Here is a 17,120-nt window from a genome sequence, read left to right as displayed (position 1 = left end):
AGTTTCAGCTTCAGCATCATTCCTTCCAAAGAAATCCCAATTTAGGGAGTCACAATTTGTCAGACTCTTTTTGATGACTGCCGGCAGCAGCCTCTGGAGATTAGAAGTTGGCAGGCGTGATCTGGCCTCTAGACAACCTTGCTATTGGGTGCTGTTTCAATTAAAGCAAGTTTCAGACAGAATTCTACCCTATGTTCAGCTACGTATTAACAGGTAGGCATATAAACATGTATTGAAAACTGGGTCCAAATTCCAGTTCTGTCACTTTAAGTACTTTGACAAGTACTTTGCATAAAATGATCATTCTGAGGCAAACACAACAATATTCTTGTGATGGGCCCAACTAACTTCTTAATGATTCCTTATTAAAGGGATTCCTTATGAGGGGATGAGGGTAAGAGTGAAAATTTCAGGTGAATAGTGAAAGGACTCAGCTACTCACCTGTCTTTGAAGTATGGACTACTGACTATGGTATTTCAAGGGTTAATTCAGCACCCATCAAGGTAAGTAACTTACATGTACACATATTTGTGTTACTGTTTAAACTGAAGTATCTTAAGGTGAATTACAAAAAATATATAATAATTATCTTTCTTTTTGCATGAATATAGAAAAAGTCACTGTGGTAGGTTTAGTGATGACCCCTAAAAATGTTCAAGTTCTAATCCTTATAATTTGTGAATATTACCTTATATGATAGAAGGGACAGGTGTGATTTAGTTAGGCATTTTGAGTTGGGACGGTTATCCTGGATAATCTGTAGGCCCAACGTGTAATCATGAGTGTCTTTATAAGAGGGAAGCAGAGGGAGAATAGACCATGGAAGAGGTGATGTGATGATGGAATCACAGATGATGAAGTGGAGGAAGATGGAGGAAGAGGCCACTGGCCGAAGAACTCAGGGGACCCCCAGGAGCTGAAAGTCAGGAAAACAACTGCTCCCCCAGAACATCCAAGGAAAGCCAGCCCAACCAACATCTTGTGCAGTGAAACTGATTTTGGACTTCTAACTTTCAGAACTGTCAGAGAACACATTTACATAGTCTGAAGCCACTAAATTTGTGGCCATTCATTACAGTGGCAATAGGAAATGACCATAGTCATCAAGATCAATGTTAGCAGCATCTCGGTCCAGCTCATGGAAATTTCCACAGGAGCTGTTCTGAAAACCCTTGCTATACATGGCTGACAGTTCTTGGGTTATTAAAAAAAAAGGCTGCACTGAGGGCCATAAAGGAGAGGAACAAATGGTGAGAGTTTTAAACTGTTGGTGGAAAAAAAAAAAAAAAAACTGTTGGTGGGCTGCCGTCTATGGGGTCCCACAGAGTCGGACATGAATGAAGTGACTTAGCAGCAGCAGCAGGAGCAAAATCAAAATCAGCCCCGGGATCTGTGAAAAGTAAACTATTTCACTGCCTCTCACCAGACACAGTGGGTCTAGGTCAACATTTGAATGAAAATCAAATGCAAGGAAGCCATGATGTTTCATTAAATTCATTATGACTGTTTTCCTGGCCAGGTACCAGGTAAGCCAGGGCCACACTTCAGCCAAAGGGTCCCTGATGACAAGTAACTCACTCATTCATTCAACACCCAAATGGGCTGCTTTACAGACTGTGCATTAGGCCATCTTCGTCCCACTAGAGAAGATTAACACAGCAAAATAACATATCAAAGTGAAGTCAGAGGAAGCCAACCAGACAAAGGAAAGAGTTTTAAGAAACAGGATGCTCTTGATTTTCAGGTTAGAGATGGAGAAATGGCCTGGTTCCTACTTTATGCCAGGATAGAACTGAGGGATTGAAAATCAGAACTTTTTGTTTGAAGGAACAGTCAGTTGTGCATTGGGGAGAGAGAATTCCCATTCAAAGCGTTGCTGTGAAAGCAGGTTCAATCTGAGGTGACATGGAAGAACTGGAAAAGCCTTGGTGGCATCATTTATAGACTTGCTCCCAGGTTATTACAGAGATTAAGTGAGACCCTGCCTAAGTCTGTCATTACCTAGCTCAGTCTTTGCACATTGCCACACAGTCAATGGCAGCTGTTAGTTACAACAGTAGGTTGCTATGATCACAACTTCAGGGAGACGGAGAGAAATGCCAATGTGCTAGACCCTGAGTTGTTCTAGGGGCCTCTGGATAAGTGCCTTCTATATACACGGGCAATTATATGCTCCATAAGTAACATTAGCTAAACTGAACCAGCAGTTATATTCAAAACGGATAACCAACAAGGATCTACTGTATAGCACAGGGAACTCTGCTCAACGTCCTGTGGCAGCCTGGATGGAAAGGAAGCTTGAGGGTGAATGGATCCATGTCTATGCAGGGCTGAGTTTTTTCGCTGTTCACCTGAAACTATCACAACATTGTTATTTGGCTATACCCCAGTACCAAATAAAAAGCTTTTAAAAAAAAAAAGTAAAGTGAACCAGCAGTAACCACGAAGGATAAGAAAACAACCCCTTTCAACAGAATGGTTCCTGGATTCCAGGCCAAATACTAGATGACTATTTGGGCAGGTCACTACATTTTGCTAACCACACAAGTTATCCACTAAGTCAACATCTTAATACAATACTGGCTTCTTTCTTCAAGCTGGCAGAAGGACTGCTGAATAATAAGCTTTTGCTCCCCGCTTTCAAAATTACAGTTCCCCTGGTTCCTAATTAGCAAGACTCTAATCACCACCAGAAAGAAAGAAAGAAAGGCAAACAGAAGGGGAGGCAGAGGGAAGAATGACAAGTTGACTTTCTCTAGGATCTTTGGGGGCCATTTCAGAATGATGGGGATGGGTTTAGGCTTGTAAGAGGGTTGCATGACTACGTCCTGGCAAAGAACTGAATAATTCAGTACAAAAGCAGAATGCCTTCTCTTCCTGCAGCGTCTACAGCAAGGGCTCTTCTCCACCTAGAATGTTCCAGTTGGCCTCGACTGAAGGCTAGCCAGAGGTTTTTCTTCCTCTCAGTATGTAACGAGGCCTCTGTGATTTCTCAGACAGGACCGCAGATCTTGATGGAGGAGAAACCCAAGCCTCTGACTGAGCTGGATATATTAGGGATTGGATAACTTGTAATCGGTGATTTCAGCCCTTTCCCTTTGAGCAAGAAATAGAAAGGGAGAAGGAAGAAAGCAGCGCAAGAGTAGAATGAAAAGGATGTAAAGGGCAAAAATAAAGTGGCGAAGTGTTTCAACTGAAGCGAGCCTGCGCTGGGCCGAAATTCCATTCGGGTATATTGTAGCTAGGTTTTAGTCTGAGGTGATGGGCAAGTGCTAAAATTCTGGAACAATGAAAACACTTTTCCCCAGCCTTGGGCTTCCTAATACGCTTCTGTAAATGTGAACAAGCGTCTCTAAGTCATCATCTTCATTATTGGTTACAAGACTTTAATAAGGACTTTATCCTTTATTGGGGTATTAAATCCATCAGGAAGGGGACATGGTAACTGCAGGCTCCCTTTCTTGCAGTGCAGGGCTGAGTTCCACCTTCTCTAGCAGCATTTACATCATTCCTATGCAGGAGATGGGGTGGAGGAGGGGGTTGGTTCACAGCATGGTGGAGAGAATGAGCATCAGGCTTATAAACTGTCCCAAGTGGGACAGCGGTATGGTTGGTTTAAAAGGATGAACAGAGCTGGTATGGATGTAAATCCTGAGGAAACAAGTTTCTGGTAACCAGGTAGGCCTCCTGAATGCAAAGAGCATTAGTCATCTCTGGAGGGAGGCGTCCACAGTGCTGGCTTTGCTTTAAGCCTTTCAAGTGTTCTTTTAGCTTGTGGGCCTGCAAACTTTGGGTAAGTAAAGTCTCTGTATCCTCATATGCTTCTGCGCTTATGGGAAGGCGCAGACATCTTTCTGCAAACATTCAATGTCTTCATTCGTTTGTTCCATATATTAATTTTTAACTTTTGAAGTAATTTCAGACTTAGGAAAAAGTTGCCAAGATACAGGAATTATGGGTAATGAGATATTAATTCCCACTGCCCTTTACCCAGACACCCTAAACATTTCCTTTATCGACGCTGTGTGTGTGACCCATACATTACTCATTTTCTGAAACATTTGAGCATAAGTTGCAGATATGCTATTCCTTTACCCATAACACATTAGTATCTTTCATACAAAAAAAAAAAACAAACACATCCACTTTCTCTTATATAATACAGGAAAATTATAAACATTAAAAAAATATCACTGATACAGTATGATTTACTGTGTTGTTGCTTGAGTTGCTAGGTTGTGTCTGACTCTTTCAGACCCCATGGACTGTAACCAGCCTGGCTCCTCTGTCCATGGGATTTCCCAGGCAAGAATACTGGAGTGGGTCACCATTTCCTTCTTCAGGGTATCTTCCCGACCCAGGGATCAAACCCACATCTGCATTGGCAGCTGGATTCTTTACCACTGAACTACCAGGGAAGCCCAACAACAATAGTATTACTTACTCTATAGACCTAAGTTATTCTGCCAAGTGTTCCATTAATTCTTTTTAATTCACCCTTTAAAGCTCTATGTGGTCCAGTCAACACCCAGGAGGCCTCCAATGGTCTGGGCTGAGGATGGCTCCCTCACCCTCCCCAAGCAGTGGGGTCTCCCTAAAGGTCTGCACAGGATTCATTCCTGCAGACTCGAGTCTGTTGCTTTCCCTGAGCTGCCACAGTTCCATCGTCTGTGCTCTAAAGGTGACAGTGTTTGCTGCACTTCTGCCTGCAGTTAAGGTTTCTGTCCCCGGGGGCTTCATGCCTTTTCCTGCTGCCTCCCTTCCCTAGGTCTGCCTCCTCAGGGAAACTCTGGGACTTAGCCTGTCCCCAGCCTCTCTCTTGAGCCCTGGTGAGGCCCAGCAGAGTCTGTGGGTGGGTGGCTATGAATCTCCTTCACGCCTGAAGTTCCCCAGGGTCCTGCCTCCTCACACTGGCCCACACTCAGCCTTGAACAGTGTTAAGAACTGTAGCTGAATTCTTCTTACTGGCAGGTATGATGTCTGTCATCTCCAGCAGGTGAGTATCCATGCCTTATCTCTCCCTGGAGGAGCCTGTGTTTCCTCGGGTTTTGTGTAAGCTGGTTGTTCTGCAACCACGGCTCTATGATAAATTCAAGGAAAGCTGTGGCTTCAAAGATTAGCTTAGCATCTTTGGTGAGGTTTTAAGAATAAAAGCTGTCTTTTCTAGTTTTCTACATCCTAGGAGGAAGCCAGACATCCATTTTACATTTTTTGCTCATCTATGAATTGGATTTTTTCCCTTCTAGCACCTGAGAAAACATTTGGAAAGAAAACCTGTTGTTTACTGACATACCAGTAATAGACCCTTTCCCTCAATCTATTAAGATATTCACATGTTGTTGTTGTTTAGTCGCTAAATTGTGTCTGTTTGTGACCTAATGGATTGTAGCCCGCCAGACTCCTCTGTCCATGGAATTCTCCAGGCAAGAACACGGGAGTGGCTTGCCATTTCCTTTTCCAGGGGATCTTCCCGACCCAGGGATTGAACCTGTATCTCCTGTACTGGCAGGCAGATTCTTTGCCACTGATTTACCAAAAATATTCAGATAGTTGTACATTATCCTTAGAAACTCTTAGAGCATGCAACTCTTAGAACGCTCTCTCCCAGAGAATAAGCAGTCATCTGAAAAGTTAAAAAGATCACGTCTTTAGCACAAAGGATCTAAGACTGAGATACAGTGGTTAAGAAGCTGGGTTTGAAATGTGAACTTAATTATACCTTCAGAGAGACAGGTTCTTTCTTGCAGGATGGCTTCGGACCCATCCTAAAAATCATTGCCTGTCATTTTCCTGAGCCTTGTAAGGGGGAAAAAGTCTGATTGGGAAACATTCACCTCCTCCAAGCTAAGGCATGGACTTATTTGCTAAAGACTTTCAGCCAGATAGTCTAATCTGAAAGTTATAAGGAGCCTTCAAGTATATTGAAGGGAAACTGGTGATTAAAAAGGAAAAACAAAAAAACCCTGCCTTTATTATAAGAAACCCAGCTGCCTGGAATAAGTACAATGTTAACAATGATATATAAAATGTCTATGTTATGAAGTAATGCAAAATAAATTCCTGAAAGTGGAGCTGATTCTAACATGATAATCGGCTAGTCTGAGGCTTTTCCCCCAGGGCATGGCAAAGAAGCCACAGTAGCTTTTAACTTCACAAGGAAATGGTGTTATTTCTTAAAAGCAGCTGGTCAGTCATAAACATTTATTGGACATGTTCTAGATTAGCTGCTGTAGGAATCTGAGAGTTTGTAAAATAATTATTCTGAATAATTGTCAGAAAGGTATCAAGTTCTTTCTGAACCTTCATTTTCTAAATATATAATCCCCAGTAATAATTCACCCTCACACCATAGTCCCAGCCCCTCTTTTCCCCACACTATTCTGTCTTTTACCCTGTCTGGGGAATCCTATGGACAGAGAAGCCTGGAGAGCTACAGGGCATGGGGTCACAAAGAGTGAGACACGACTGAGTGACTGAGCACGCTTGCTGTCCCTTGGGGTTGGAACAAAGCCAGTTACAGATTTCTCCCATGAACCTTTCATCTCCCCTACACCTGGTTAGGAACCCAACTGACTCCCCAAATCAGCTACCTGTGCTGTCAGGCATGTCCTTGACAACCCCAAACTACCTTGCAACCAAGGACCTGGTTGAATTAAAAATGTCCTCATTCCCCTGCTCCCCCCAAATCTGAGAAAGCTAATTTATGCCAAAGTGTCATTTACTGATACATCTTTCTTCAGAGGATACCTTTCTTGGCCTTTTTGCTTGTAATTTTCTTTTTGATGAGAACAGAGAGCGGCAGCATCCCAGACGGGAATCTCCCCACTGTCCTTCAGCTCACTCTAAGCGCTGCTCACTTAGTCTGCACAACAGACTAGCCTGTACACAGACAGACCTTCCGTCCTCACAGTAAAGAAGACGCTGTAGCCCACTCTTGGTAGAGCATGTTTTCCAGTTTGTGTAATGACGCTGGGCTGTGTGATATATGCCTGCCTATACCTCTTCATCCACAACTGGGTGTTGTTTTCCACATCGGGAAAGGAGTACATCAAGGCTGCATATTGTCACCCTGCTTATTTAACTTCTATGCAGAGTACATCATGAGAAACGCTGGGCTGGATGAAGCAGAAGCTGGAATCAAGATTGCTGGGAGAAATATCAATAATCTCAAATATGCAGATGACACCACCTCATGGCAGAAAGTGAAGAATAACTAAAGAGCCTTTTAACGAAAGTGAAAGAGGAGAATGAAAAAATTAGCTTAAAACTCAACATTCAGAAAACTAAGACCATGGCATCCGGTCCCATCACTTCATACCAAACAGATGGCGAAACAATGGAAACAGTGACAGACTTTATTTTTTGGGCCCCCAAATCACTGCAGATGGTGACTACAGCCATGAAAATAAAACTTACTCACTCCTTGGAAGGAAAGTTGTGATCAATCTAGACAGCATATTAAAAAGCAGAGACATTACTTTGCCAACAAAGGTCTGTCTAGTCAAAGCTATGGTTTTTCCAGTAGTCATGTATGGATGTGAGAGTTGGACGATAAAGAAAGGTGAGCACCAAAGAATTGATGTTTTTGAACTGTGGTGTTGGAGAAGACTCTTCAAAGTCCCCTGGACAGCAAGAAGATCCAACCAGTCCATCCTAAAGGAAATCTGTCTTGAATGTTCATTAGAAGGACTGATGCTGAAGCTGAAACTCCAATACTTTGGCCACCTGATGTAAACTGACTTATTAGAAAAGACCCTGATGCTGGAAAAGATTGAAGGTGGGAGGAGAAAGGGATGACAGAGGATGAGATGTGCTATTGGATGGCATCACCGACTCAACACACATGAGTTTGAGTAAACTCCAGAGTTGGTGATGGACAGGAAAGCCTGGCATGCTGCAGTCTATGGAGTCGCAAAGGGTCAGACACGACTGAGCGACTGAACTGAACTGAACTGATTCCTCTTCATCATACCTGTGTTGGCAGTGCAGTCTTTACAGAAAGGAGAGATTTTCCTCCTCTCCCTTGTCCTGCTTGGATCTCCAGCTTGGAATCAGAGTGTTGGTTTACTGTTTGCGGCTTACTCAATAGGCTCCAATCCATATCCAAGGTTCTGCGGCTCCTAAGACCACCAGGTTTCCTGGTGACTATTCTGTAAATTGAACAAAGAATGATCCCCTCCTGTTTCCTCTAACCAACTAAGCAACAAAGAGAAGGGGCACTCCTTCTCATGGGGTGAGTCTCCTTCGACAGACCTGAGACATCTGTGCATAAATACTCCCTGCAAGCCCTCCATGCTAGAGCCTTGTGCTTGACTCAAGGGTTAACAGGGTAAAAGAAACATTTAGTGAATGAATTCTCTGCAATTTGACCACAGTAAGGAACTTGCTATCAGTCCTCTAGAGTTGAAAATCTATGACCCTCTACCTGCCATCCATTTAGAAATTCTACATGAAAGAGATGAAAGGGCCTCAGTTCAGCCAAGCCGGCCTGCTACAAGGGGCTAGGGTGGGAGCAGGAAGAACTGAACACTTCACTTACCAACAAGAGATTCTCCACTTAGGTTCATTTTAGTTTTACTCTTCTGTATAAGATTGGTCTCAATGAAGGAATTCTCTCCTAGGGAAGTGTGCAAAGATGTGTAAAACACTATTTGTTGGAGGATTATTGTAACAGGGAAATACCAGAAACAACATAAATGTCCAACAAGAGGATAATGCGGTCTAGTTATTTAATGGAATACTGTAGAGCAGACGAAATTAATTAGAACTACATATATGTACCAAGATAAATTTCAAAGAGTGTGGATATTTAAAATACAGATTAGAACATGTATAGCTAACACAACATTGTCAAGGAACTATACTCCAATAAATATTTATTTAAAATAAAATATATGCATAAACGTATAATTATTTGAAGTTTAAATATTAAGAACAATATTATGCAAATTAGAGATACCAAGGGAACATTTCATGCAAAGATGGGCTCGATAAAGGACAGAAATGGTATGGACCTAACAGAAACAGAAGATATTAAGAAGAGGTGGCAAGAATACACAGAAGAACTGTACAAAAAGGATCTTCATGACCCGGATGATCACGATCGTGTGATCACTCACCTAGAGCCAGACATCCTGGAATGTGAAGTCAAGTGGGCCTTAGAAATCATAACTACAAACAAAGCTAGTGGAGGTGATGGAATTCCAGTTAAGCTATTTCAAATCCTGAAAGATGATGCTGTGAAAGTGCTGCATTCAATATGCCAGCAAATTTGGAAAACTCAGCAGTGGCCACAGGACTGGAAAAGGTCACTTTTCATTCCAATCCCAAAGAAAGGCAATGCCAAAGAATGCTCAAACTACTGCACAATTGCACTCATCTCACATGCTAGTAAAGTAATGCTCAAAATTCTCCAAGCCAGGCTTCAGCAATATGTGAACCGTGAACTTCCTGATGCTCAAGCCGGTTTTAGAAAAGGCAGAGGAACCAGAGATCAAATTGCCAACATCCGCTATTCGTGGAAAAAGTAGGAGAGTTCCAGAAAAACATCTATTTCTGCTTTATGGACTATGCCAAAGCCTTTGACTGTGTGGATCACAATCAACTGTGGAAAATTCTGAAAGAGATGGGAATACCAGACCACCTAACCTGCCTCTTGAGAAATCTGTATGCAGGTCAGGAAGCAACAGTTAGAACTGGACATGGAACAACAGACTGGTTCCAAACAGGAAAAGGAGTATGTCAAGGGTGTATATTGTCACCCTGCTTATTTTAGTTCTATGCAGAGTACATCATGAGAAACGCTGGGCTGGAGGAAGCACAAGCTGGAATCAAGATTGCTGGGAGAAATATCAATAACCTCAGATATGCAGATGACACCACCCTTATGGCAGAAAGTGAAGAGGAACTAAAAAGCCTCTTGATGAAAGTGAAAGAGGAGAGTGAAAAAGTTGGCTTAAAGCTCAACATTCAGAAAATGAAGATCATGGCATCCGGTCCCATCACTTCATGGGAAATAGATGGAGAAACAGTGGAAACAGTGTCAGACTTTATTTTGGGGGGCTCCAAAATCACTGCAGATGGTGACTGCAGCCATGAAATTAAAAGACACTTACTCCTTGGAAGAAAAGTTATGACCAATCTAGACAGCATATTCAAAAGCAGAGACATTACTTTGCCAACTAAGGTCCGTCTAGTCAAGGCTATGGTTTTTCCAGTAGTCATGTATGGATGTGAGAGTTGGACTGTGAAGAAGGCTGAGCGCCGAAGAATTGATGCTTTTGAACTGTGTTGTTGGAGAAGACTCTTGAGAGTCCCTTGGACTGCAAGGAGATCCAACCAGCCCATTCTGAAGGAGATCAACCTGGGGATTTCTTTGGAAGGAATGATGCTGAAGCTGAAACTCCAGTACTTTGGCCACCTCATGCAAAGAGTTGACTCATTGGAGAAGACTTTGATGCTGGGAGGGATCGGGGGCAGGAGGAGAAGGGGACAACCGAGGATGAGATGGCTGGATGGCATCACTGACTCTATGGACGCGAGTCTGAGTGAACTCCGGGAGTTAGTGATGGACAGGGAGGCCTGACGTGCTGTAATTCACGGGGTCGCAAAGAGTTGGACATGACTGAGTGACTGAACTGAACTGAACTTACAGCATACACGTGTGTAGTTAAAATATAAAAGAGATATGAGTGATGCATATCAATTCAGAGAAATTTCCTCTCTCCTTCAGAGAACAGGATTGGGTACCTTGGGGGTTTCGATCCTATCTGCACGATTTCATTTTTTAATATGGTGGTATAATCGGAGTTTGTGTTTCTTCATATAAAATGTTGTATCTGAAATATTTCATTATGACACTTGTAAAAAGAAAGGGTTCTGTGAATCTGAGTCAGGTGTAGTGAGGTGGATAAACCTAGAGCTTGTTATACAAAGTGAAAAGTCAGAAAGAGAAAAGAATAAATATATATCGATGCCTATATGTGGAATAGAGAAAATCAGTACTGATGACCTTATTTGTAGGGAAGGAATGGAGACACAGAGAACAAACTTGGACATAGCAGGGAAAGAAGAAGGTGGGAGAAACCGAGAGAGTAGCATGGACATATATACTCTATCGTGTGGAAAATAAGTGCTAGGAGGAAGCTTCTGTAGAGCACAGGGGGCCCAGCCGGCACCCTGTGACGACCTAGAGGCGTAGGGTGGGAGGGAGGCTCGCGAGGGAGGGGAGATACATATAATTCTGGCTGATCTGCCTTGTTGTCTGGCAGAAATCAACACAACATTGTAAAGCAATTATCCTCCAATTGAAAAATAAAACTAATTAGTAACCACATCCAAAAAAGAAAAAAACAAACAAACGGGGCGGGGGGGGTGGTGGTTCAGCGTTTAAAAAGCTTGAAAGTCAGTGAGCTAGGACAGGGGGCTCTGAAATGCTGATAATTCAAAGTTAGGGAAAATGGTCTCCAAGCAACCCTTTGTGGCCCCTTCCAGGACTGACCTCCTAAAGCCCATCCTGCCTTCTGGAGCCAGGGCTCTCAAGCCTTCCTATGGCAAAAATGCATATTTTATCCCTACCCACCTCTTGATTCTCGTTTAGTTGGTCTGAGGTTTTTATTGAGCATACCAGTGATTCCACCGATCATGGTCAGGATATCTTTGAGATAGATGCTGATGGTAAGCAAACCAAAATCTGGGAGCCTGTGGTCTTTCAAACCTTTGCCACAGGCTTACAATGATCTGGAGTGAGGCAGGGGTTGCTGCAGTGTCCAAGCAGCATCAGTGCTACGACTTGGTAGACTTGTTAGTGATAACTCCTGGTTCACGTGCAGCATCATGAAAATCTTGTAAACCTGTGTGGTTTTGAAGATGGGGGTACAGGAACAGCAGACAATGGGAAGATATGATGGCGGAAGCTAACAACAAGTGTTGAAAGGAAAAGATGATTTTCTCTAAATTCAATTCCAAATTTAGGAGGTATTCAATTTAGATGAACAGGTTTATGTTACTACAAATGATCAGGGATGATCATTATATGGTGATCAGTGTATGATGAATTATATAAACACCCCTTGGCATTAATTGGGGAGAGATGCTGTTAAACCCTCTTTTATTCCATTATGAAGATAATACACAATTTCAACATATCAAAAATATATAAATTATAAAGAAGATTATAAAAATCACCAATAATATCACCACTGGAATAACAGTTGCTTATTACTTGTAATTTCAAGTTCATAGTTTGAAATTGGCAAAGGTGGGAGGGAGTACTTACACCACAGAAACAGACAAATGCCTTAAGTCAACCCCTTTACTTCTATCCCAAAAAAGTAGTTACATTTTTACTACATTGATCCCATTGAGCTCATCTTACTTACATGTGTATTTCCCCCAAAATGTAGATAATGCTATAATGCCATAACGCAGTTTTGAAAGTACAAATGTATACCTGACTAAAAAGTATATTCTGAGTTACTGTGGGAAACTAACAGGACCATCAATCTCTATTTTGTGCAGGGGGAGCAAGGACCTCAGGGCTTCCCAGGGCCAAAGGGCATGACAGGCCATGGCCCCCCCGGCCAGAAGGTAAGTGTTTCAGGACTGAAGGGAAATGCTCAGCTTTAGGATCTCAGCGGCTTAACCTGAACCCTGGAAGGGCTCTCATGAACTCCTCACTCCTCTCCTTTCAACGCCTGGAGAAAAAAACCTGCTTCAGAGTATATCCTTATGCATTTCTTTTCCTAACTACAAACATGCTTACTTCGTGAAATCTCCTTTTCTTCAAATTCAAAAGCCAGCTGATGAGGAATAAATCCTTACAACCTACCCACATGGAAGATACCAGATAATTCAGGTGTTAACCTGTGTAGTTGGAGCAATGGCACCCCACTCCAGCACTCTTGCCTGGAGATTCCCATGGACAGAGGAGCCTGGTGGGCCGCAGTCCATGGGGTCGCTAAGAGTCGGACACGACTGAGTGACTTCACTTTCACTTTTCACTTTCATGCATTGGAGAAGGAAACGGCAACCCCCTCCAGTGTTCTTGCCTGGAGAATCCCAGGGACGGGGGAGCCTGCTGGGCTGCCGTCTATGGGGTTGCACAGTCAGACACGACTGAAGCGACTGAGCAGCAGCAGCAGCAGCAACCTGTGTAGTAGCTGGAGTTCCTAAAGTCAGTGAATGGATCAGATGGCCTCTCAGGGTCTCCTCACCTTGGGGTCTCTAGTTCATCACGAATTAGACAATGGTGCCTGTGCACGTGCATCTCAGTCGCTTCAGTCACGACTGACTCCATGTGACCCTTTGGACGGTAGCCCACCAGGCCCCTCTGTCCATGCGCTTTTCCAGGCAACAATACTGGAGTGGGTTGCCATGCCCTCCTCCAGGGGATCTTCCCCACCCAGGGATTGAACCCGTGTCTCCTGCGGCTCCTGCACTGCAGCAGGATTCTTTACCAGCTGAGCCACGGGGGAAGCCCCTATGGGACCTGGGAGGATGTAAATAAAATGCCCCCTATTTTTTCATATAGTATATTGATACCAGTAAGAACCAAGAGTCTTCAAGAGGTTCCTCAGTTGCAAAGGAATGAAACTTCAGAGTTTTCCTTACTTGGCTTTGACTTTCACACTCTAAACTTATCTTTCCCTTGCATTGTAAAGGGAGAGCATGGAGAACGGGGCGATGTGGGGAAGAAAGGTGACAAAGGGGAAATTGGAGATCCCGGACCCCAAGGAGAACAGGCAAGAAGTGATTTTTAACACCTTACTGTCCCTGTGCACATTAACTGGTTGCAACCTCCATTGACTGTTACTCTTCTTTCACCAAGTAGGGGTTACCAGGACCAAAAGGAGACCAAGGACTTACAGTGAGTATCCATCCTAGAGGGCAACTGAGGGGTTTGTGCTCACATTTGTGTTTTCACCTTAGAAGCAGGACTTCCTTTGACACAGAATTACTGCTGGCTTCAATGCCGCGGGTGACTGAATTTGAATGTGAGGGGGACTTTACCCCGGCAGCCCTTATCCAGCCTCACTGTAGACATGTAACTATCTACCCTGAGCCCTGGTAGAAATGATAACAAAGAGCTGAGCCATTTAAAAGAAACCAAATGAACAAGGCACTTTTTATTTTTTCAGAATAGGGGCCCCTTTTTTTCTGAACTAGTTCCTTTAAGTGCTCTGAGAAGAACAACAATCGCAACATTGGGATTACATTATGTACTGATTCACTTATTCAACAAACAGTCGTGATGATGCACAAACGTTCCCCTTTTGTTCTCTCTTTTGTTCTCTTTGCTCCATCGCAAACACAAAGCTGACCCCTGAAAGCCCCACAAGATGGGAAGGTTCTAGAATTTCTATAGCAAAGTCTAATTCTTCCTTTCTAGTATCTACCTTTCCTGGAGTTGAGGAGAAAACAGGGAACTTCTCTTGTTCCCTTTTTGGTGGGTCACGGTCTGGGGATGTTGACCTTATATGTTCAGTGTCAGGAAGCCCAGAGGTGAGAGTTCACGTGATGAGGGCGAGAGCTGGCATGTGACACAGAGAACTGTGCATGGTCTTCATGGCCCACCTGCCTTGTTCTCTTTGCTGTTCCACACCATAGGTCAGACCCTCCCCAGATACCTATGGAGGATAAAGCAGCTACAAATGCGGCAATCTCTTCCTACATGTAGCTTAAATGCCCAGAGGAATGTTCCCCGTAGGTTTATACCCTCCCTCCCATCGCTCCATGGAGAGGGGAACCGTCTTCTTCATCCATGCACTTGCTCATTCATTTCACCAACAATTATTGGGCACATGCCCTGGGTCAGGGTCTGAGACAGGCACGGGGGTAAGAGTTGAGAACAAGAGCCCGCATCTCTGGACTCAAGGAGCTCACAGTCTAACGGGAGAGAAAGGCAGGCAGAGGATGTTCACCTACAGTTTGATAAAGGCTGTGACAGAGGTGATGTGTGGGTGTGTGAGGTGTGATTTGATGCAAATTCTCTCTTCCTTCACTCTTCCCTTTGCCTAGCATTTAGAAAGCCAAGGTCAGCATTAAATGAGACTCTAGTATGTGACAGGCTCCTTCATATCAGTACCACCCTGACCCAGTACTGCAGGGTGCCTGGGGGACCCAGGCAGAGTACGGCCCTGACTCTGGACTCCTGGACTTCTAGTCCTTCTCCTGGTACACCCTTTCCTCCAGGTGAGGAGCGACCACCCTGAGTACACACCGCCCTGCCCCTGCTCCACACTCTGGATACTCAGATTTCAGAATTGTCCCCAAATGGCCTCAAGTTTGGAATTGGACAGCACTGGCCTGTATGCATGAGGTAGCCAAGGGGCAGGCATTCGGTGGGTATTTGACAGAGCTTGGGTTCACCTCGCAAGTGCTGGCTAAGACCCGGTGCAGCATAGGACTGGTGAACACAGGGGGGTGGCAGGGAGAAGGGGACAGGCTAGAGACTGCAGCCCTCTCTTGCTCAGGACACACATTAATGCACATAACAGCCCACGAGGCAGGGAGGAGTATCTCCCTTTCAGATAAAGACCGGCCAAGTCTTGCAGAAAGCTTGAGCAACACGCCCCGAGTCACCTCGCTAACAAGGGGCAGAGCCCTTAGAGCTGGAGCTGGCTTGTTGGAAGCCAGAACCAGCCTGCTCCCTCATGGAGGCTATTCTCGAAAGGCCTCCTTTTTCTCCCCACCCCTACTCTCTCCTATCCTCATACACTCTCAGGGGCAGATTCAGTCCAGACTAACAGACTCCTCCTTTAAAAAAAATTTTTTTTATTTTTAATTGGAGGATAGTTGCTTCACAATGTTGTGTTGGTTTCTGCCATACATCAACATGAATCATTACTAGGTAATGATCCCCTCCCTCTTGAACTTCCCTCCCATCTCTCCCACCCAACCCCACCCCTCTGGGTTGTCACAGAGCACCAGGCCGAACTCCTTGTCAAACTCCCCTTTCAAGAGGCAAATACTATTGATGGGAGTTCAAGTTTTTAATCATTCTCACCCAAGCTACTTCAAAAAGACTTTCTCCAACTATGCCTGAAATGCTAGCGTTTCTCAGCATCTTCCCGCAATCGTTTCTTCTGTGTCCTCAAACTCTCAAGGAGGGACAGCTATTAAAGGTGCACGGATGCACAGTTCAAAAAGGTGGATTTAATATTACAGTAAAGTTGTATGGAGGATGGGAAAGCATTTTAGATTATAAACATAGAAAAACTACGCTTGCCGAAAGTGGGCATGGAGGGGTCTCCCAGGTTACACTCAAGCTCTGCTCCACACCATCTCTCCTGCCACCCCTCTTTCAACAGCCAACTGTACGCTGGCCTTTCTTAACCCTGCCTCCAGCTTGAGCCCCTCTCCCAAGCATCAGACCTTACCTCCTACTGCCTTGCCAGCTGGGTGTCCCATAGGTGCCTCGAACTCAGCCAGAATCAAGCTGAGCCCAGTTTACTCTTCATTAGCTCCACCCTGCCCCGTCCCTTCCCTCCCTCCCTCCAAGAGTGGCACTGCTATCGTTTACCTCCTAGATGCCTCCTTCCCCTCATCCTCTCTTCCAGTTACTTACCACCCCCTTCATCTCCTTCTGTAATATCCCTCCAGGCCATCCCTTCCCATCCATCACTCCCACCACGGTTTTCTGGTGTTAATTTTCTTTGCCCGTACTATTTAGGAATCTTAGGCTGCTCCACTGGCCGCCCGAGTCAGTTTTCTTAAATAAAGGTGCACCCAATTCTCTTCTCTGCCAGGGACCACGGCTGTCCTCACTGCTCAGGCTAAGGCCACACTCTTCAACAAGACACAAAGACGCTCTAGAGCCTGTCTGTGTTCACACGTTTTCTGTCGTTCTTCCTGTCACATGCCCTGAGTCATAAGTTTACTCAAGTACTGTAATACACTGCGCTTTGTGTGTTTTGTCCCCTGCCTGGAAGGTTCTTCCTCTTCCTCTCTTCACCCCATTCCACCCTGGTCAGAGTCTACCCACCTCCCTGGACCACAGCACCAACTCCACGCTCCCACCACTGGTATTCCGGCAGATCAACATGGTTCCTTGGCTCTGATCCAACAGCATAGCACTTATAAAAAGTATTTGTTTCTTTGCCTGCTTGCTACTAGACTC

General features: G+C 44.4%; 1 protein-coding gene across 1 annotated transcript in view; it reads left to right on the top strand.

Moving 5' to 3' along the window:
- Positions 1-17,120, top strand: part of COL28A1 (collagen type XXVIII alpha 1 chain) — a 172,996-nt gene that overhangs the window by 131,998 nt on the left and 23,878 nt on the right. The window contains exons 27-29 of the mRNA XM_068973166.1: positions 12,521-12,589; positions 13,663-13,743; positions 13,833-13,868. Coding sequence (XP_068829267.1) covers positions 12,521-12,589; positions 13,663-13,743; positions 13,833-13,868 — 186 coding nt within the window. The remainder of the gene's footprint in view (positions 1-12,520; positions 12,590-13,662; positions 13,744-13,832; positions 13,869-17,120) is intronic.

This window comes from Capricornis sumatraensis, chromosome 5 (assembly GCF_032405125.1).
Source record: "Capricornis sumatraensis isolate serow.1 chromosome 5, serow.2, whole genome shotgun sequence".
Lineage (NCBI taxonomy): Eukaryota > Metazoa > Chordata > Mammalia > Artiodactyla > Bovidae > Capricornis > Capricornis sumatraensis.
Note: the sequence above shows the minus strand (reverse complement) of the source record. Positions and strands in the feature narration are given on the sequence as shown.